At 42.0% G+C, this 22,292-nt stretch overlaps 1 protein-coding gene across 11 annotated transcripts in view; it reads left to right on the forward strand.

Annotated features, from left to right (window-relative positions):
* Positions 1-22,292, forward strand: part of DGKI (diacylglycerol kinase iota) — a 482,044-nt gene that overhangs the window by 336,626 nt on the left and 123,126 nt on the right. For all 11 annotated transcript variants that reach the window (XM_021079007.1, XM_021079008.1, XM_021079004.1 and 8 more), the window contains one exon: positions 9,041-9,141. In XM_021079007.1, coding sequence (XP_020934666.1) covers positions 9,041-9,141 — 101 coding nt within the window. The remainder of the gene's footprint in view (positions 1-9,040; positions 9,142-22,292) is intronic.

Consider the following 22,292-nt stretch of genomic DNA (forward strand, 5'->3'; position numbering starts at 1 on the left):
GATATTTTTATACTCTTTGTTAACTTCAGATGTTATATACTTTTAGAGTATAAAGTAGTATAAAATATTTTAAGTAGGCACTTAAGGTCTAAAACTCCTATTCTAAAAGACTTGTTTTTTTTCCCTTGTTGTTATCCCTAGATGCTAAATCAGCACATTTCAGGGAAGTGGATTCTGCTTTCCTAAGACTTAAATCTAGAGAGGTCCCATGTAGAATTCTTCTCTGTCTTAAGCAGAGAAAGCCAGAGAATCAACTCCGTACTTGGAGGTAGCGGAGCAACAGTAAATACATAAGCGCTGAGATTATTCCTTTTTTGTTGGCTTTAGTAATGGGAACTAGTTTTTCCTTTGAACCAGATTCTCTTGAGTGGTCCTTATTCTGGCCAATGATGCACCATATATTTCACACATGACTTTGTGCAGTGAATAATATGGTCAGTTATCATGAAAAATAATTGTTCTCCCTGCAAAATTAGCAAGTCTGTATGGAAAACAGTGACTTACAGATGTTGAAAGCCTTATATTTAATATACATTGTGGAAAATGTAAAGATAGATAGACATTCTGTTCATTTTTATTGAGATTTGCAGTTTTATATTTGTTTCAAGTGTACAACATAGAGATTCAGAATTTTTATATATTAGTCCATTTATAGTTATTGTAAAATATTGGCTATATTCCCCACACTATACAATATATCCTTTTAGCTTGTTTACTTTATACAGAGTATAAGGGAAGGTAGCAAAATCATCATGTCATGGCCACATTTACGTTCACACTGACTGCTGAGTTTGAAGTGTGATGAGAGTTTGAATAGGTGCACGGGCATAGTCTAGGAGTAAGATGATAGTAGCTTGGTTTTGGTCTGTGAGGATTTCAGTGAGGAATGGTGTAGAGAAGCCTGTGTATTTGAAAGATACTTAGAGGAGGAGAAACATGAAGCAGGCAAAAATTGAGAGGTTTTTTTTGGATTGAAATCCAAGAGAAAAGAGCTTCCAGAAGCAGGGAGTTAAATTAACCACGCTGTGAAAGGCTGTCAAAGGGCGAATTAGGATGAAAACAAAGAAGTGAATTTAAAATGCACACATCAGGGAAAGGAGAAAGTGAAGAGACTGTACAATCTTATGGAGAGAAGAGTCTGAGTTTCTAGGATGTAAAAAAATACATCTGTGTCCTGGGTACCCAGAAGTTGGAACATTAGGTATATGTGGGATGGTTCCACATAAAAGCCTCAGAAGTGGATGACTGAGTCATTAGTCACTGTAGCAGTCACTACCACAGAAAGGAACAGGTGGTAAGAAGAATTTGAAATATTGATCAAGGCTCCTGGCCTGTTTCTTTCCCTTTGCAGCAGGAACGATGAAACTGCTGTATCAGTCATTGCTTCACGATGCCACCAAGTGAGGCCACTGCTAGTTCTTCTTTGCTTCTCCTTTAAATGCCAGGAACATAATATTTCACAGAAGAGACAGTCTATAATAACCATATGCTAAAATTCCACTCTATGCAGTATTCATGTATTACAATTTTGAAAGCTTAGAAATGTATGCCAGTTTCCAGGGAAGCATGAAAATGTACATTTCCGTGTGTATTTGAAGATCTCAAGAAAATTGAAAAATGAAGCTTTGTTTCACCCAGCAGCATAAAAGTGCTTTGATATTTGGTACTGATAGCCTATTTTATTTTTTTACTTACAGATTTTTTTTTATCATAGTTGATTTACAGTGTTCTCTCAATGTCTGCTGCACAGGGAAGTGACCCAGTCATACATATATAGCCTGTTTTAAATGTATGCCCTGAAGTGGGCCAACATTGCTTTGATATGTGTCTAGCTTGGGTGCTTAAAATTTACATTCCTTTGCCTGTGGTCAATCCCCTCAGTGACTTACAGCCCATTTCCTACCCAAATATTAGAAGAAAGGTCAATAAACAGAAACCATGGAGAGAGAGATTTAGATACTTTGGGAAGAATTTACAAATGCTTCAGAGCAGCCTAAACAAAGATGAGGGCACATCCCTCCTGAACCTCACAATGAGATGGGCATCAAGCAGAGGCTGAGCAGGCATTTGAGGATGGCGTGGGGGGAGTATGGAGTCAGAGTGAATAACAAAGACGGAATTGGATAACGTCTAAGCTCTCCCCCAACCCTGTAATGCTTTGGTTCCATTATCTCATTAGAGACTGGAGGGATGGCTATCTCAAATGGTAAGCTGTGCCATATCATACTGGCCACCTCTCAAATGGATGTCTAAAGGAGCTGAGAGCTTGTTCAAATTCCATCACAAAAGAATTAACAAGCTTTCAGAGGACTTTGTTCAGAAAAACATGCTTGACACTAGGAAGTTATATTTGACTCCTGCTCATGTGATTTTTGGTTTACCCTTGGTTCCTAATTCAAAAACTCCTTTACAGTTGATTTCACATTCCTGATGCATTGTTCTCTACTCCAAGCAGGAGACAAAAGAGTTACTAGAGTTGCCACTGCTGAACTCGGCAGGTGTCAGAAGTGCATTTTAAATCTCTGTTCTGAAGCCTTGGTTCAGTTTGGTTTTACTGCTCAATGCAGAGACCCTCTTGGCTGTGTTCTTGCATAATATCAGTGGTAGTTTGATAATGTCCCAGGGTAAATAAGCAATATATAGGAAGTTTCTATAGAAAAGGCCATTGAGTACAGTTATATTTAAATAAGGCCCAGCTTGATAGCTGATGAAAGGATATGGTGGTGTATGTTTCTGGGGCACCATTATTAAATTGAAGGACCAGCAGTCCTGAAATGGTTTATGGGCCTTTCTGGCAGGGACTTCTCTTTATTTGTACCTTCTTCCCTTTTTATTTGTGCGGATTCCACTAGAGGTGAGATGCAAGGGAGTGAGAGAGTGTAATCCAGCATGGACTCGCCTCTGGATCTAGAGAGCTAGATGGGCAGAGGACAGCATGGTCAGCCAGGCAGGCTGGCCTGGGCTCCCAAAGAGAAGCGCCTCTAGTGAACCATTCACAGACGGTCCAGTGTTGGACTGTGCTCATGCCTCAGGGCCATGCGGAATCCCAGAGGCATCTGACTTTCTTGCATTTCACTCATGTATTTGTCCAAAATCGGTTATTGTAAATAATAGAGACCAGGTTCCATTTTAGGTGCTAGAGCAGCAAAGAAGAAGAAGAAATTGTTTTTCATGCCAAGAATTCACACTAAAAGTTAATATTTTAATCGAAGTCCATTCATAAAACAAGAGCCAATTCAAATGAATCCTATTAAAGATGAGTTAGAAATGTATTATATATCTAGGTTAGGACTGAATAGGATCTCACATTACATTTCTTGAAAGAAACTAAAGTTGCCGCTACTATTGTTGTTTCTCCTCCTCCTCCCTCCCTTTCTGTTCCTCCTCCCCCCCTTCTGTCCTCCTCCCCCTCCCCTTCCTGTTCCTCCTCCCCCTCCCCTTCCTGTACCTCCTCCCCCTCCTCTTCCTGTCCCTCCTCCCCCTCCCTTTCTGTTCCTCCTCCCCCTCCCCTTCCTGTTCCTCCTCCCCCTCCCTTCCTGTTCCTCCTCCCCCTCCCCTTCCTGTTCCTCCTCCCCCTCCCCTTCCTGTTCCTCCTCCCCCTCTTCCTGTCCCTCCTCCCCCTCCTGTTCCTCCTCCCCCTCCTCTTCCTGTTCCCCTCCCCTTCCTCTTCCTGTCCCTCCTCCCCCTCCCCTTCTGCTTCTTCTCCCCCTCCCTTTCTCTCTCCTCCCCTGACCCTTGTCAACAGATTCAAATCCTGCTAAGGTTTGAGGTCTACTAAATGTTTTTTTAGAGCTATGACTCTGGCTTTGCTATGATGCTGTTATTCAGGAGTGAATTAAAAAGAAAAAAAAGGCCTGTAGAAATCAAAGAAGCATCAGGATGCTAATAATAGTAACAAAACAACAATACATTATATTTGAACACTTGCTATTTACCAAGAATGTGCTTATTGCATTCCATGCATCTTTTGATTTGGTGCTCAAGATGTTCCTATTACTGGTCCTGTTTTCAGACCAGAAAATGGTTTAGAGAAGGTAACTGCAGAGCTCTCAATGTCAAACAGTATTAATGGACAAAGTTCAGATTGGAACTGAGATTTTTCTCACTCTACATCCTCTTTATGTACCATGCTATGCTGTCTTAATATTAAGCAGTGTTACTCTCAGATGTTTCCAATGAAAGAAGGAATTACATGATGTCATTTGTCTAGAAGTGGGAATAAAAGCACCCAGCTCATCCTCTCCATCTATAAGAGGTGTCTGGGTAGGCGAGTGAGATGAAATCAGACTGGGGAGACAACCCGCAACAAAGAAATTGATTAAAAGAATGAAGCTTGGAGGCATAAGGGAGGACTTTGACTCTAATGGATTGAAGGTCTTTAAAGAGTCAAATAAAAAAATCTATTGGCAGAAACTATAGGAGCAGAGAGTAATGAGAATTAGATGTAAGTTGTATTCAGGAAGTTGTCTTGATGGCACCACCCCCCAGGATCCCAGGTAACAGGTGTACATAAGTGGATAGGGAAGGTGCGGTCTGGAGATTTTGGAGGCCCTTGGCGATTTTCACGAGAGGTACTTTTATTACAGTTCTTGAGGAAGTCATGTTGGGGACATTGGGAATTTAAGTTCAGAGGCATGAACTTCCACTTTATATAAGGAGCTCTTTCTTGGTGTTTTAGAGGGAATTAGCAAGAAGGTGACAAATCGAGGCCATTGTCCCGATTTTAAAGGGGGTTCCAGGAAACTGGGTTTGGAACCCTGATAGAGAACTTAAATCAATGCAGGAGTGGCCTGAAGGGCTAGGTATTGGCACAGAGGCAAATCCGCTTTTACCCAGGTTGTCAGTCTCCTCTGTGCTCTACTAACTTTCTTGGCACAATTTAATTCTAGAAAACTAATGGCAGTGCTGTTCCCCAGACTCCAAGGAATGGTTCCATCATCCTCCACCTTCAGTCACTAACGCATTTTGACATAAAGGGACACAATCGAATTACTCGGCTTTCATTTAATCTCTGTGCACTTTTCTCCCCCATGTCCTAGTTGTCTGTTTTTATATTATCATTTGGCCTGTAAAATACCAAGTGGGAGGAAATCCAGGAACATTGTGACACCAGTCAGGCTAGACACTTGTCCCCAAGGAAGCCCAGCAGCACGTTAGAAGTGTCTCAGGAGTTCCTGCATATGCTACAAACTCCTGCAGATGCTAATGTTTATTAGGCAGAGCCTTACCTAAAAGAACAAGTTTCAGAATAATAATTATACTGATAAGAGCCCATATCAAGCATTTGCAGCTTGCCAAACAGTTTTCTAAGCACATCAGCGATGTTGATTCCCTTAATTCTCGTAATATCCCTGTGAGGTGAATACTCTTATTATCCCCACCTTTCTCATGAGGAAACTAAGCACAGTTTCCTGATCATCCAGTTACTGGAAGAACTTTCCTTCCAGTCAGCTCATCTGGCTTGGATTTGAGCTCTTACCTGCTTTGTTAAGCTGTCTCTGCACCTCCTGTTTACACCAGGGTCCAGAGTAGTTCAGAGGGGTTTTCTATCATGGACCTCATGGGTGAGTGCCTAAGATTTCCTGATGAGCACGGGGCATCATTGGGAGCAGGCCAGACATCAGGTACCTGGGTCTGAAGGCTGGGTGCACAAGCTGCTGCTGCTGGGGAGGTGGTGTGTGTTGGAGGTGGTGGGGAGAATTTGGGAGATGAGAGCAAGAGAGTGAACCTGTAGGAGGTGGAAGGGAGGGCGTGGCCAGTGGTTCATGAGAACCTCTATTCTCTTCCATTCTGGACGTGAAGTGAGATAACGTGAATTCATTGGGAATCTGGAAAGTTGTGTTCAAGTGACATTTCCTGTTGTAAGTTCACGGTGTGCCACCTGTATGTCTGTCGGGAGGACTGATAGGAATCCTAGTTCAGGGGCAGTATGTGTGGCTGGAATCAGTGGCACAGATGAGAAGCTGGGAGGCAGACGTGTTCAGACAGGGAGCCGGCAGGGATGGATTTTGAGAAAGGTGTCGCACGCTTCTGAGCCCATGGGGATCCCCTGGAGGAGGGGCATGGGCCCTGGTCTGCAGTCGCTCTTTCAGCCTGATTCCCATTCGCCACTTAATCTTGGCACCTCCAGCGCATTGGGCAGATCAGCGCTCCCTGCAGTTCTATCTGCTGTTAATTCAGCTCTGTGCTCCCTCTTAGTACAGACAGTGATGGGCTACCACATTCTATGCTTTACCTGCTCTGCTCACAGGAGAATATTTGCTGATTATAATCTTTGCAGTTCTCCCTGGTGCACTTGATCAGATCCCCTTGGGAGTTCCCATTGTGGCTCAATGAGTTAAGGACCTAACATCTCTGTGAGGATGTAGGCTCAATCCCTGGCCTCTCTCAGTGGGTTAAGGATCTGGCGTTGCTGCAAGCTGCAGCGTAGGTCACAGTTGTGGCTTGGATCTAGTGTTGCTATGGCTGTGGCGTGGTCCTCAGCTACAGCTCTGATCGGACCCCTAGCTGGGGAACTTCCATATGCTCAAGATGCATCCCTAAAAAAGAAAAAAAAAAAAAGATCAGACTCCCTCCAAAATAAGCGTTTGGCACAAATATCATATGATTACTCTGTTAATAACTCTTTACCATCTACGTATATCTAATACCTGACACGTTTAATATAATCTTTATTTTCACTCTTGCCCTGAATTTCCATTTACTTCCATATTGCCATACTTTCATAGCACAGAGAACTCTACCCAGTTTTCCATGATAATCTGTGTGGGAAAAGAACCTGAAAGGGAACGGAGGGTGGATTTGTGTCTCTGTATAACTGAATCACTTTGTTGTACAGCAGAAATTATCACAACATTGTAAATCAACTATACTTCAATACAACTTTAAAAGAATCAATTATTTTGCTAAAAATGATGATTCTCAGTGTAAAATCATCCCCAGATCCCACTGCGTAGAGGCACCTGGAATAGCTTATTGCACATTTTCTTCGGCCACTCCTATAAACTCCGAAATTTCACATTTCACATGAAGGAGAGTATGCCTTAGGTTACTTTCCATGACTTCCCCCCCTACCTAATAATCTGTTATAGTCGGACTTTCCTCTAAATGTAGACCCTCATTTGTGATGTTTGCCCATGTTCTCCTCTTTGAATGCACCACAGTTTTCTCAATCATCCCGCTGTCAGTTGTTCACTGACAAGTCAAGGGATCATCTGGCTCTGCTGATCCTGCTGTCAGGTCTGTGGGATTCTGGCATCATACGAAGGAGCACGAAAGAGATGAGTGAAGAGTCCAAGGCTCTGCTCCAGCTCTGTCGCTTAGTAGCTCTGTGACCTTAAAATCACCTTACCTTTCTGAGGTTTCCCGATCTGAAAGTGGGGGTGTGGGCATGCATGATGTTTAAGGTCTGTTCTGCTGATTTACAAATGTGCTTCAAACCACATCTCCCACCCGACTTAAACATGCATGCTTTTTTTTTTTTTTTTGGTCTTTTTTAGGGCCGCACCCGAGGCATATGGAGGTTCCCAGGCTAGGGATTGAATCAGAGCTGTACCTGCTGGCCACAGCCACAGCCACAGTCACTCGGGATCCAAGCCACGTCTGTGACCTACACCATAGCTCACAGCAATGCAGGATCCTTAACCCACTAAGTGAGGCCAGGGGTCAAACCTGTGACCTCATGGATGCTAGTCAGATTCGTTTCCGCTGAGCCATGATGGGAACTCCTCACGTTGGTTTTATTCATCAGTGCCTGTTAAGTAGGAGTCTGTGTGGAGGGAGTTACTACCCTTTGCCCTAAAATGAGTTTTTTGATAAGAAAATGAAATTACTTTTCTCTCCCTCTTCCAAAGTTGCTGTGAAAATGTAAGAGTGTGTGTGTGTGTGTGTGTGTGTGTGTGTGTGTGGTGGGGTAGAAGTATCCTGACAATATTTTAAAAGTATCACTCTGTCCTTCCATCTGTCTTTTTCCTCTTTCTTCCCTCTCCCTCCCCTTCCTCTTCTCTCTTCTTTCCTTACTTTTTCCCCCCTCTTTCTCTTTCCCCCTCTCTCTCCCTTCCATCTGCTCCTCTCTCCTTTCCTGAAGTGAATTGAGGAGTAATCCTTTTCTTTTCATGTTAGTCCTTGGGGACTTTTATCCCATGATATAAGACAGGAAAAGCATTAAGGATAAGTGAGGATTCTGTTATATTAATATATTGAATAAATGTATTGATCGATACTGGTGGTGATGAAGATCAAAGCATTTCACTTGACTCATGCGCATGATTAAAGCATTTGGAAAATAGTTAAAAACATCCAAGGAATCCAGGTAAAGACATTCTGAGGGTGAAGAGGTAGCTTCAGAAAGTTTGGTACAACCCCCCTTTCATTGTTCAATATTTATTCTGAAACAGTTTGGGTTCTTTTAAAGGAATTGAGTACTTCATTCTCTCCCCAAAGAATGTACATATTTTAACAGGTTTTTTTTTTTTATTTTTCCATTTGGGATGCTCAGTGGCACCATCACAGGCAGCATTTATTGTGATTTTCTTTGATGGAGAAGTGTCCTTGGGCACTTTGACGTGTGTGGATGGAACCATTTCATTCTCAATTCCGTGCTTTCTGGATTCTTGGTCTGCTTTTGATGTTTTTGTCTCTTGTGAGAGTCAAGCTGTTAGGTGCCTATTTGCTAAAGCAGTTCTTTCCAGCCCAACCCAACTTTTCACTATTTCATATTGGCTGCATCTAATGTATTGTGGAACTGAACACCTGATCTTACTGGGTTTTTAATAAGTTAGTAGAAAAAAATAAGTGGGCTCCAAAAGCTTTTTTCTGCTTAGTCCTGTGTTCTTATCTAAATTCCAGAAACTTAGGGTTTCTGAAGACATATTCTCCAGATAATTGCTGTGTTTTGGTCAAGAACCCAAGATTCTGGTTTGAAAGTGAACTCTTTCTTCTTAGCAAGAAGAGGCAGTACTGCCTTGGGTGCGTCCAGGTGCACATGACGCCCAGCTCCGCTCTCTCCTTGGTATCTGACCACTTGGTTCTTGTTTTGCAGTCCCCAGTCTGTCCCAGACCGCCTGAGGATCCGGGTGAACAAAATCAGTTTACAAGACTATGAAGGATTCCACTACGACAAAGAGAAACTCCGGGAAGCTTGTAAGTTGGCGGTGCCTGATGGATGTCATGGGATCAGTGTGTTTTCAGCTTCTTGGTCCTCCTCGGTTTGATGGATAGATGCATCTTGGGGTTAGAGAAGTGAAGGGAAGTGTAATAACACATGACCCCTAAGTGATGCTTTATGGGCTAAACAACATTGAACTGGAAGAGGAAATCAGAATAAAACAGTTCTGCTCTTGATGCCACGTTAGGAACTCTTAGGTTATTAACCATGTTAGTCTCAGGTTTGCCTAAAGTGAGAAAAGCAGAAAGTCGGGGGATACCGCATGATACAGTAACATCTAGAAAATTTGATACAGTGCACCTCTCTTCCCGGAGCCTGCATCACCGAATTCTTTGTACTGGTGTGACAGAGTTATCTGTGAAGACACGTCCTTCACTTCCAGCTATTATGTGATTGTATGATGTCAAAGAAACGCTCACAGGATCCTAAAGGTCATGGTAAAATGCATCATGGGTGAGGTATCAGAATGTTTCTGAAACCTTAAATTGAGTCAACATATGAATTCCTTCTCCATGATCATTTTTTCCCATATGCTTCATTAAATATATAACTGTTAGTTCACTTTGTTCATCATTCCATATTTATTGGGTATTTTTCCATTCCAGTTGCAGTTTTAGATACCTGTCTGTATCATGATATATGAGGTAACTGTGTAGTGTCAGCTAAAAGAAATTAAGATTGCAGGTGTTAGGAGTTCCCACTGTGGTACAGTGGCTTAAGGATCCAGCATTGCCACAGCTATGGCATAGGTTGCAGCTGCGGCTCAGCTTCAATCCCTGGACTGGGCACTTCCGTATGCCTCGGGTGTAACCAAAAAAAAAAAAAAAAAAAAGCCAAAAAACAAAAAACAAAAAAAAAACCCTACAGGTGGTAGATATTAGGGTTCTGGGCTCCTTCTTAATTGTGGGGGCCAATGGTCTAGTGCCATAAAGTCAGAGAGGATGAGAGCCAGTGTCCCAGGGACAGTCTCAGGGACTCTCAGATGTGGAGGTGGCAGTAAGCAAGGACCCCCCATCCCCATGGCCCAGGCACTGAGCTGAGCCAACCAGGGCTTCCAGGTGGAATTTCTCTCCAGTCTCATGGCTTCACCTTCCTCAACTCTCTTTGTCCTTTTCCATAAAGATAAATCCCTTCAGCATCTCCCCAGCCTTCTCCTCCACCCTTAGCGCTGTTTCCCGTCGGTAGGAATGTTTTGAGGTAGAGGAGGAGCAGTTCCCTGAACCTCTGCATTTCTCCCTTCTGCCAACAGCCAATTATATTTCCTAGGGTAAATGAGATTATTGGTGCCAGACTAGCATAAAATCTAATTGAACTCATAACCTGGTGGACATTTATGTTTGCAAAGGGAGTGCAGCTGCAATGAAAATTAAACTAACTTTGAGAGGCTGCTAATTATAAAAAGGAAAGTGTTTTATGTTCTTTTTCTTACGGACTTCCAAACACATAACTTACAAGTTTGAAAAACTATGAAAGAGACTACATCGTAAGCCAGGGGTATTTTGCAGCTTGCCGTCAACTCTGATGAGAGTCAGTAGGGAGAGGGGAAATTTTGAAATTTGGGGGCTGAAATGAGATTTGAGGCTTGTCTGTGGATATCTATGATCTGTTCTTTTATGTCTGTGGCGTCGTCTGTCCCCAGTGCCAGAGGTAATTGTGATTTGAGTTTTTACAAGATGATATTTCCTGGCAAGAACTTTTACTCATCGTATCTTATGTGATAAAACGTCTATGTAAAGAAACTTCTGATATCAAATTGAGAGAGGTGACTTGGTATAAATAAAAGTCCATAAATTCAACCACACCTTAGGGCTCAAAAGAACAAAGAAACTCTCAAGAGGGAGTCGAAACATTAACTCATTCTAAAGATTTGGCTTTGAAGATAGCAACAAATGAATTAGAAGAAAAAGTTGCCAACTCAGTCGTTCTGCTTTTAATACGTAGTGATCATTCTTCTCAGCTGTGGTTGCTCAGGAACGTTTGTCCTTGGAGGGGTTTGGATTTATTCTCACGCTCACCCTTTTTTTCCTGGCTCCAACTCGCAAGTGACTGCAGATTCATGGGAAGACTGACAGTTCAAATTGAGTATGAACGCAAAAACCAGTTCAAACGCAAACGTGTAGTGCATGTCAAAAATAGGTCTTTATTTCCAAAGCATTAATGAAATACATAGAACACATCTAGATAAAAGGGACTCTCGGAATGTTCCCTGACCTGCATCCCTAAACAAAGGGATTGAACACCCTTTGGCCATTGTGGGCCTCCAGTGTCTAAACTAGAGCAGTTCTGCATTACTGGGTTTAAAAAATGAGTTCCCTCTCTTAGAGACCACGCAGTCCATCCAGGCAGCATGTGGCTTTTGCCTTCACTGTTTATTAGAGTCTTACTCATGTGTCCAGATCATTATTCATATTAGATTACAAGCTCAGATGTTTGTTGTCTTACGAAGGCCTGCTTCTGTCTGTAAGGCAGGACTCTGTGGTAATTACAGGATGGCAGCCCTGTTGGTGGGCATGCTTACTTGGGGATAGAGAAAGATGACTATCGCATTTTAAATACTACCTGTCCCCCTTCCATGAGCCCCAGCTCACCTGGGGCCATTTCCTCTAAAATAATAACATAGGGAGGGTTGGTCTTTTCCAATCATTCTCTCTGCTCTTGCTGGTAAATTTCAGACTTAAAACAATTGGGCCCCCCCCCACTGGATTTGGGAATTATTAATCCTCAAAATAATGGTTATGATGTCCAAGAGAGGAAAGTCAGTTCAACTTGAGATAGAAATAAAGAGAAAGGAGCCTTCTTGAAAAAAAAAATTCAGGTAAATCTGTAGTAATTATCATAGAAACTCACTCCTATAATCCAATGAAGTATATAAATGAGTCCTTAATGAAGTATATAATCATGTAATATATATATGGGCAAAGGGTAATTAGTTTTTTTTTCCTTTTTTTAAATTACTCAGTGAATTTTATTGCATTTATAGTTGTACAACAATCAACATAACCCAATTTTATAGGATTTCCATCCCAAACCCCCAGCACACCCCCTCCCCCACAACCTGACTCCTTTGGAAACCCTAAGTTTTTCAAAGTCTGTGAATCAGTGTCTGTTCTGCAAAGAAGTTCATTGTGTCCTTTTTTTAGATTCCACATGTAAGTGATAGCATATGATGTTGGTGTCTCACTGTCTAACTTCACTTCGCATAATGATTTCTAGGTCCATCCATGTTGCACAGATGCCATTATTTCGTTCCTTTTAATGGCTGAGTAATATTCCATTGTGTATATGTCTCACATCTTTTTTATCCACTCCTCTGTCGATGGACATTTAGGTTCTTTCCATGTCTTGGTTATTGAAAATACTGCTGCAATGAACATTGGAGTACATGTGTCTTTTCAAGTCATGGTTTTCTCTGGATAGATGCCAGGAGTGGGATTGCTGGGTCAAATGGTAATTCTATTTTTAGTTTTCTGAGGAATCTCCATACTGCTTTCCACAGTGGTTGCACCAGTTTACATTACCACCAACAGTATAATAGAGTTCCCCTTTTTCCACACCCTCACCAGCACTTATTGTTGGTAGACTTTTTGATGATGGCCTTTCTGGCGGGTGTAAGGTGGTACCTCAGAGAGGTTTTGAGTTGCATTTCTCTAATAATAAGTGATGTTCAACATCTTTTCATGTGTTTTTTGTCCTTCTGAATGTTTTCTTGGAAGAACTGTCTGTTTAGATCTTCTGCCCATTTTTGGATGGGGTTGTTTGTTTTTTTGGTATTGAGCTGCAGAAGGTGTGTATAAATTTTGGAGATGAATCTCTTGTCGGTAGCTTCATTTGCAAATATTTTCTCCTATTCTTTGGGTTATCTTTTCATTTTGTTTAAGGTTTCCTCTGCTGTGCAGAAACATTTAAGTTTAATTAGGCCCCATTTGTTTATTTTTGGTTTTATTGTCATCACTCTAGGAGGTGGATCTGAGAAGATATTGCTGTGGTTTTTTGTCGGAGGGTGTTCGGCCTATGTTTTCCTCTAAGAATTTTGTAGTATCTGGTCTTATATCTAGGTCTTTAATCCATTTTGAGTTTATTTTTGTGTATGGTGTTAGGAAGTGTTCTAATTTCATTCTTTTACGTGTGGCTGTCCAGTTAAATGGTAATTGGTTTCTTAAAATCTATTTGTAACTACAAGAGAGTTTCATTGACAGGTGACAGATATGTTTATATCTAGAATAACTTGATACTGGCCAAGATCTAACTCTTTTCTTACTCAAGCTGGCTTAAGCTTTATTTCTGGCATCAGCTTACTTTGCACTTTTGAACTGCCATAATAATTCATGTGAGTCAAGGGCCTAAAACACAAATGTAGACATCAGTTTGGAACTAATTGAAAACAGAATAGAGCTAATAAAGGCAGGGGGTGTTACCTTGTTTTATATCAAATACAATGTTCAGCAACCCCTTTTATATAGAGGATCTCAGAAGAATGGCTATTATCTGGCCATTTATAATTTAGTTCCCCTATATAATGTATGATATCTCAGTATATTATTATCTGCTGAAGACTAATCCTAGTGGCTATTTAGATATTCAGGCAGTAGCCCTAATGGAATTTCCTTGCTTTTTGTTTAATGACTTAGTAGAAGAGTCTAGAAATGTTTGTGTTTGAATCTCTGTTGCAACTTTGACAAAGTAATGTTAGTGAGGCGTATGTTCTCATCCTTCGAGTGAGAATGAAACTGCAGCCTCACAGAGTGCTGAGCGTTAAGTGTATGTTGTCTATGAGACCCATGCTGCACAGCCTGGGGACATGAGCAAGCTCTCCCCAAACAGTATCTATGATTATTGTGGTTGCTGCTACAAAAGACACTGCTGTGACATCGCCCTTGGGTCCACAGGTCCCAAAGCCGCACTTAGCACAGCTGCCCCCTTCTCCATTTCCTCTCACTTCAAACTACACCCACCACCACCTTCCAATTCACTTTCTCACTTACAAAAATAGAATTGAAAACACTCGTAAATAGTACAGAAAGATCATGGGAAGAAAACAGGTCATCGTTTGAGTTACTCTTACTGCATCAACGCGCATAAGAGCCCACTGTAATGGCAGCATGTTTATTCCTATGAAACATAAACACTGTTATCACGTCTGTTATTTGGTGATCTGGTCAGATATCTGCAAACCCCCTTTCTTGAGTCCTTGTGCATTTTCTTAAGGGCATCATCTGGTATCCATCACTGCATATTTTAAAATAAACTTTGTTATGGAAGAGTTTTACATTTACAAAAAAAGTTTGAAAGATACTGCCGGGAGTTCCTCTCAACCCCTTACCCAGTTTTTTCTGGTTGTTAAATATTTTATATCAGCATAGTACATTTCTCAAAGAAACTGACATTGCTCCATTACTGCTAACTGAACCCTGGGCTTTCTGTTCTTGGATCTAAGCGAGGAGGACACCGTGTGCACTGGGTTGGCATGTCTTCCCGATCTCCTCTGGTCTCTGACACTTTCTCAGTCTTTCCTTTTTTTTTTTTTTCCCTGTTAACCTTGATGCTCTTGAGGAACACAGGTCAGCGCCCTGTAGAACAGCCCCTACAGTGGCTTCGTCTGTTGCTTTACTCATAATTAGACTGGAGTTGTGGGTTTTCGGAAAGAAAACTACAGAGGTGAAGTACCCTTCCCAGCCTATCACAAGCGGATTACCTGGTATGTTCATGCCATGCTTGTGATGGTAGCCTGATGACTTGGTTAAGGTTGTATTTGCCAGGTTTCTCCCCTGTAAGTTACTATCTCTTTCCTTTCGCTATGCTGTTCTTTGTAAGCGAGTCACCTTGTCCAACCCATCTTCAAAATGGGGAAGGTGGATCTTTGCATTTGTTTGATTCCAGTTGACAGGTTGGACTCAATTGCCGTTGATCACTATGCCAAAATGGTAGAGCCATTCACTTATTGATGCATTCATGCTTCTAAACACTCTACATTTGTATCTGTTATGAGCTGGATACCCTCCTAGATGCTAGGCACTGAAAGATGAAACCAGGACATAAAGCATTACAGTATCACTTATCCAGAACCTGCTTACTGAGTGCCTATTCTGAGCAAGCAGCGGCGGGAAGAGAAAAACCAAGATAATCCTCAATTCGCTGGAGCTTTTTCTCCTTCAATGAGCATTGTGGTAGAGTTACGGAAACGCTGTGTATCTATGTTCTTAGTAGACGTCATTTAAATAACTAACATAAGCAGGAATGAGAAAAGCCCATCTAACCTCTAATCAGACACCTTGGGCAGTGCCTTTTCCCTCTTCAGGCTTTAGTTGCCCTTGTCTGCTAAATGCAGTGGTTAAATTCGGTCTTTCTGAAGAACATACTATATTGTAATAAATGTTGAGCCCTATAGAAATTACATGGGATTTACAATTTTTCTTCCTGACATGTTTCCTTAGGAAAGTTTTTAAAGCTCCAACATCATTCATTATAATGAGTGCAAGCGTCAGACAATCGTATTAAGTGCATTTTGCTTCATGAGTTTGCTAAAAACTCTGATTTTCTTTCCCCTATCGATTGCTTCATCTAAAATTGAATCTTTCCCCATCATTTAACAAGTTGACAGCAGGGCTGTTCAGTAGAGATTAGGCTTCCATTTGGTGGAGGTTGGTTTTCCATTTTGAAATCTGTCTGAGGAGCTAAATGATGTCAGTCTGTCCTCTGAAGGGCACTGCCATTCCTTTACTGCGAGCTAGCAGATGTCTGAATTCTACAGGTCATGTAATGTAATTCTCCCCACGTCTCTGATTATAGGTAGCATGATTATCCTCATTTTATGTATAGGGCAACTGAGGCACAAAAAAATTAACACAAGTGTTTAAGGGCCTGACATTCTGAATACTTATTATGCTCCCTCTTTCTTCCAAGTAGTAGTTCTTATTTTCCTTTATAAAATCTCTCTTTTTTTTTTTTGGCTGCACATAGAGCATGCAGAAGTTCCCGGGCCAGGGATGGAACCGAAGCCACAGCAGTGACAATACTGGATTCTTAGCTCCTGGGCCACCAGGGAACTCCTAAAATATCTTTAATAGTGTATTTGTTTTTAACTCTTTCACAGTACCATTTCAAATGCTTTTTTTAATATTTAAACTCACTTTACCTTAATTTTCCAGACTCTGGTTTGTTGGGTAAATTTCTGGTTTTGAAACTTTTTCTAACCCCAAATAAATAATCTGTTCATAAACTCCGCGTGAATTTGTTGGCTGCTTGCCATATTTCTAGTACAGTTTCAGATGATGGAGATACTGAAAAGTGCCTGCCTTCATAGAGCTTATATTCCATTTGGAGAGGCAGACATATGAATACGTAATTTAGTATAGCAGTAAGTGCCATAAGGGGAAATACGGCATTTGTCTTTCTCTTTCTGACTTACTTCACTCAGCATGAGAGTCTCTAGTTCCATCCATGTTGCTGCCAATGGCATTATTTCATTCTTTTTATGGCTGAGTCGTATTCCATTGTGTATATATCCCACATCCTCCTGATCCAATCATCTGTCATAAGGGGAAATAAAGCAAGAGTGACAAAGAGTCCTGTTTTTGATAAGGCAATCAGGGAGGGACTTTCCGAAAAGGCGACGTTTAAGCAGAGCCCTGCCCATAAAGGTTAGATGAGCAGTTGGGTTTCTGAGAGAAGAGTATCCTAAGCAGAGGGCATGGCTAGTGCTAAAGCCCTGTGCTGCAAGCATCCTTGGACTATTTAATGCACCACAAGGAGGTTTATGTGGCCAGAACCTGGTTAGTTGGATGGAGAGGGGTAGGAAGTGATTTTGAAGTTGTAAGAAGGGCTGGCGCATGGAGGGGGCTTGTAGGCCATGGAGAGGCTTGGGGTTTATTCAGTATGTAATGAGAAAGTCCAGGGGTTGTTTGAACAGGGAGTGTACCATGTCTGCATTTATTCCAAATACTTCTGGCTGCTGACTGGAGAGTTGATTGCTGGGTTGTCAAGGTAAAAATAAGGGTACAGATACAAGGCTGATGAGATAGTCGAAGTGAGATGGAGGAAATTAAAGGAGCAGAGTTGCGGAGACACACTTGGATTTGGGATCTGTTTTGGAGGTAATGCTGGTAGGATCAGATGGCAAAGTAGCTGCACTGTCTGCGAGGAAAAAGTGATTCAAGGATGCCTCTGAGTTTTGGATTCAGCGATTTGGAGCATAGAGGTGGGGCAGATGGGCGACCCAGCACCTTGTGAACCAGGAATAAACAAAAACAAGAAGCAAGAGAACTTGTTGATTAAAAGCCAGAAGAAGAGAAATTGTTTAAAAGGGTGACAGCTGTGTCAGATGCTCTGGGGAGGTGGCGGGAGATGCAGGCTAAGAACTGGTCACTGGATTAGGGCAGAAGATGGTCATTAGTAATACTCTCAAGAGGCCATAGAAGGAAAAAGGTGAAGGTGATAGGATCATGCGCAAATGGGAGCGAGGGAGGTGATTCCAGATAGATTATTCTTTAATTGGAAAGCAGAGAAATGGAAAGGGTGCTGGGTATGGAAACAAGGCAGAATTCTTTTGTTCTAATTGGTAGGGTAATACAGCTGGGTCGGCTGGTGTATGTGTGCTGATGGCTCGGTCCACGAGAAGGGAGAACTTGATTCAGGAGAGAGAAGGCCAGCTGCAGATGCCTTTGGGTAGGTGGAGATGAGGTCCAGTGCTCAGTGCAGGGGAGGGGACAGTCCCCCCTGAGCACAGGGAGGGAAGTCAGAGGAGTGGGTACAGAGGCCAATTTGGGGGATTTGGTACCAGGGAGAAGCAGAAGTTCTATTCTCATTACTTTTATTTTCTCAGTGACGTTAAGAAGCAAACCTACTTGCTAACAGTAAGGAAGGGACATGTATTAGCGTCCAAGGGAAACAAAGAAAAAATTTGAAATAGTCATTGGAAGAGCAATTCCGTGAGTGGCCTGGGCAGAACTGCTGAGCAGCACCTTCGATCTGGAACCTTGAACTCCATGGCTTCTCTAAAGCACAGAGACCCTGACGTGTCAGCCTCTGGGGGTCTTCTTGGATAATACATAAGTACACTCCTTGTCTGGCTGACTTCTAAGGCTCAGATGCCAGAGGAATATTATGCTGGAAGATGGTGATCTTATTTTTAATATAATCCTCTCATCGTCTTCCCTATCTAATTCTGTCTATGATCCCAAGCCTTGCTTTGTTTACAAAAAAATCAGGAGTGACTGCAAAGCTGTGCTTTAGTAGATGCTAATGATGTTAGGTCTCAGGTGAGGAAATAGCCTGAAGTGTTGCTAATGATACTGCATCCTTCTTCTACTGTTAAAATTGAGCCTTTGGTAATAAGAACCATCATTTGTAGGTATATTCTTGAGTCTTGCCCAAAGGAACATTTTTCCTTTTTTGTTGGTTTATCCTGTGTTCAACACACACACACATACACACTCTCACACACACACACAATCTCTCTGTCACACAGACACACACACACATAATGACTAATGTCACTGCTTATGTACCAACCTAGTCCTTTTTGTTACCTTCCTAGGTTGCCCATTCTGGGATCTGAATGTTGATGGTCGTTAGGTTTCTTTTTGAAGACTTTCTTCTAAGAGCTTTGTATAAATCTGTAATGTCTGCATTCATCATGTCAGTGTGTGGGTGGCGTGGTGTTAGCCCCTGCAGAGTCACAGCATCATATTTAAGAATAAATAATAACACTTAGTGTGTGCCTGGTACCTAAGAGTTTACAGGGAGCGCTCACATACACCGTCTGCAGACTTTATCAAAGGACACGTGTAGAGATGGCCCCACACAGCCTCACAGAGTTGTGATAGGATTTTAATAAGAATTTACATCTTCTCTCTCCTAATTCAATACACTTTCTAATGCATAGCCCTACTTCTTTGCAGAGACAGAGCTGTGTGCTTATAGAAAGGCGTTTTAAAAAATAATTTGAAATCGTAGTCCTTGTTCTTGGTTGGGTTCCCCGGGAAACACTCTGAGATTTGTGAATTTTATTGTGTAGGAGGTTTGTTGGAGGTTCTCCAAGAGAGAACAATAGATGTGGAGAGTGAGAAGAGGCAGGACTGGGCAGAGGGACAAATTGAGCCGCAGTGCAGCTGCAACAGCGGACTCCCGCAGGGGCATTTGGATCTGGGATGGCCGTTTAGAATTATCCCAGTCGAGGCAAGGATTATTGGATATAGGTCAGGCTGTCCCCTGGGAGGAAGCACACCAGCGTGAGGTAGTCTCCTTCTTTAGAGGGACTCAGCTGAGAGCTGAGTGTATGAAGAGCCAGCACTAGGATGAAGCATTGCCATTTCAGCAGCATGGATAGACCTCGAGATCATTATACTAAGTGAAGTCAGTCAGACAAAGTCAAGTACCATATGATATCACTTATATGTGGAATCTAAAAAAAAAAAAAAAAGGATACAAATGAACTTATTTAAAAAACAGAACAGACTTGCAGGCATAGAAAACAAACTTACAGTTACCAAAGGGGAAAGGTGGGTGGGAGGGGAATAAATAAGGAATTTGGGGTTACAGATCCATACGACCATATATAAAATAGATAATGAACAAGGACCTACTGTAGAGCACAGGGAACTATATTACGTATCTTGTAACGACCTATAAAGGAAAAAAATCTGAAAAAAAATATACATGCATATATATGTGTATAACTGAATCACCTTGATGTACCCCTGAAACATCATCAATCAACTCTACTTGAACTGAAAAAAAAGAAGAGCCTGGACTTTGAGCTGCTGGGAGAATGAATGCCTCAGTGCCGTCACAGATCTGAAGGGGCAGGATGGGGTGTGGGGTGGCGGCCGGGGTAGGGGGGAGGCGCATGCCAGGACACATCCCTTCTGAAAGCATCATTTTGTCTGCCTAACTCAGTACCTGTTTTTTGTTTTTGTTTGTCTTTTGTCTTTTTAGGGCCGCACTCACGACATATGGAAGTTCCCAGTCGAGGGGTTGAATTGGAGCTGTAGCCACTGGCCTACACCACAGTCACAACACCGTGGGATCTGAGCCGAGTCTGCACCCTACACCTCGGCTCATGGCAATGCTGGATCCTTAACCCACTGCGCAAGGCCAGAGATCGAATCTGCATCCTCATGGATACCAGTCGGGTTTGTTAACCCTGAACCATGATGGGAACTCCCAACATCTGATTTTTTAACAAAGCCAGGACATAATTCACCCATACACCAAAATCCTTAAGTCCACTCATTCATTTTTTTCCTGTAACAATTTATCACATACCAAGCACTGTTCTAGGTACCAGGGCTTAGGTTCATATATCACTAACCTCCAAGTTTCTCTCTTTGCATTTTTTTGGTCTGACCTCTCTGCTACTTCAAATTCGGGCGATTGGACTATAGGCTAGTTACTTTCTTTGCATGTCTCAGAATTAGCTACAGAAAATGGAAACCTAAAATGTTAATGCTGACCTTTTCTTAAAGTTTGTTTGCCATGATCTACTACCAAGTCAAATAGTCTCCTTTTGGAATTTGAGTAATTACAACTGGAAACTTGAACACAAAGTAATAAAAACTTCAGGCTGTTATTTCTAGCCAGACATTGTAGTCAGAGATAAGACCGGAGTTTGATCCTCGACAAGATGGATGTTTCTTCTATGTGTTGATCTAATTTGTTGGTAAAGACACTGAACTGAACAGAATCAAGGACAGAAGGAGGTGTTAGTCTGGAAATAACCTCTTTGCAGATTGATTGAGAACCACAATTTTATTTGCTAGGTAGGTGCATAAAAGCTAGAGGCCTTTCACAGTTCATACTGCTGGGAAGCACCCTTTCTGAATACTGACTGAGCTTCCCAAACCACTGACCCACTGCTTCTCTTCTGGAGTCACTGATAAGCAGAGCATTCCCTAGGTTGTCAGTTGCTGGGGATGTGCTTTCTCAAAACTGCCCTAGTTAACATCTCTACATAGCAGTTGTCTATATATAATTTGTTTACTCTTTTGGCTTCCAGAAAGAGCCTTGGGGCCCTGTAACAGATCTTAGGAAATCTTCCGTTATGCATTCCTCACATGTATCCAATCAACTCACCTGAAGAGCTGTGTGAAGGAATGTGTCCCCAGCACCTGTCTTTATCAGTGACCTTGGCTGTCACTGTCATGTGTCATGGACCATAAGATGTTAAAATTGTGAGAGATTTGAACCCATTTTGAGCATGGTCATGAGTCTTGGCTTTTGGATGCTTATGTCATCTTGACTTTGACGTGAATTTGGCTGACCAAGCCATGTGCCCAAAATTTCACATCACTGTTAAGAACTTATCTCCCTTCCAAACGAGAGCGCACTGGCAGGAAATAAGTTACCAGTGATGGTTCTTCCCTGTATCTAGAAATTTTGCACATATTACCTTCCTAATGAATGTACCTGGGAAAACCATTACCTTGTTTTCCGGTGCGTGTTGTCAGAACCTTCTAGAACCTCACAGTTCAGCGTTTCTACCACATTTAGCACTGGGAGTAAATTCCAGTGAATTGTAGAAATCATTTTGCTGTACTAGAATTTCATTGTATGCGACATTAGGAACCTTCTTTGAAATGGAATTCCCTCTGAAAAACGGAACTTTGCATCCTTCTCTGTAAACTTTCATATTAGGTTGGAAGATGATGACAGAACTGTTTGATCTGGACCTTCGGTTTCTTTTATTTATTAGAAGACACTGTTGGACCTTTTGCCTTTACTTTCCACTGAGTAATGACTAGTAATAAAGAAACCAAATGTGTCCAAAGTAGGAAGAAAGAAAACTCAGGGGTGTTAAACCTATTAGCCTTGATTGAGTGGCAGTCTCCCTCTGGCTCCTTTCATCTTTGTTCTGAAAAACTGCTTTAACATCTTTTTTCTTTTTTTCTTGGCTTTCTATTTCTCACGTGTATGCTTTTCTATTCGTCACATGCTGGACGCTGATGATTGGAAAGATAAAAAGAAAAGGCTTGGGAGTTCCCATTGTGGCTCGGTGGGTTAAGAATCCGACTAGTGTCCATGAGGACTCAGGTTCAATCCCTGGCCTCACTCAGTGGGTTGAGGATCCAGTGTTGCCGTGAGCTGTGGTGCAGGTTGCAGATGCGGCTCAGATTCTGTGTTGCTGTGGCTG

This window comes from Sus scrofa, chromosome 18 (assembly GCF_000003025.6).
Source record: "Sus scrofa isolate TJ Tabasco breed Duroc chromosome 18, Sscrofa11.1, whole genome shotgun sequence".
Taxonomy (NCBI): Eukaryota; Metazoa; Chordata; class Mammalia; order Artiodactyla; family Suidae; genus Sus; species Sus scrofa.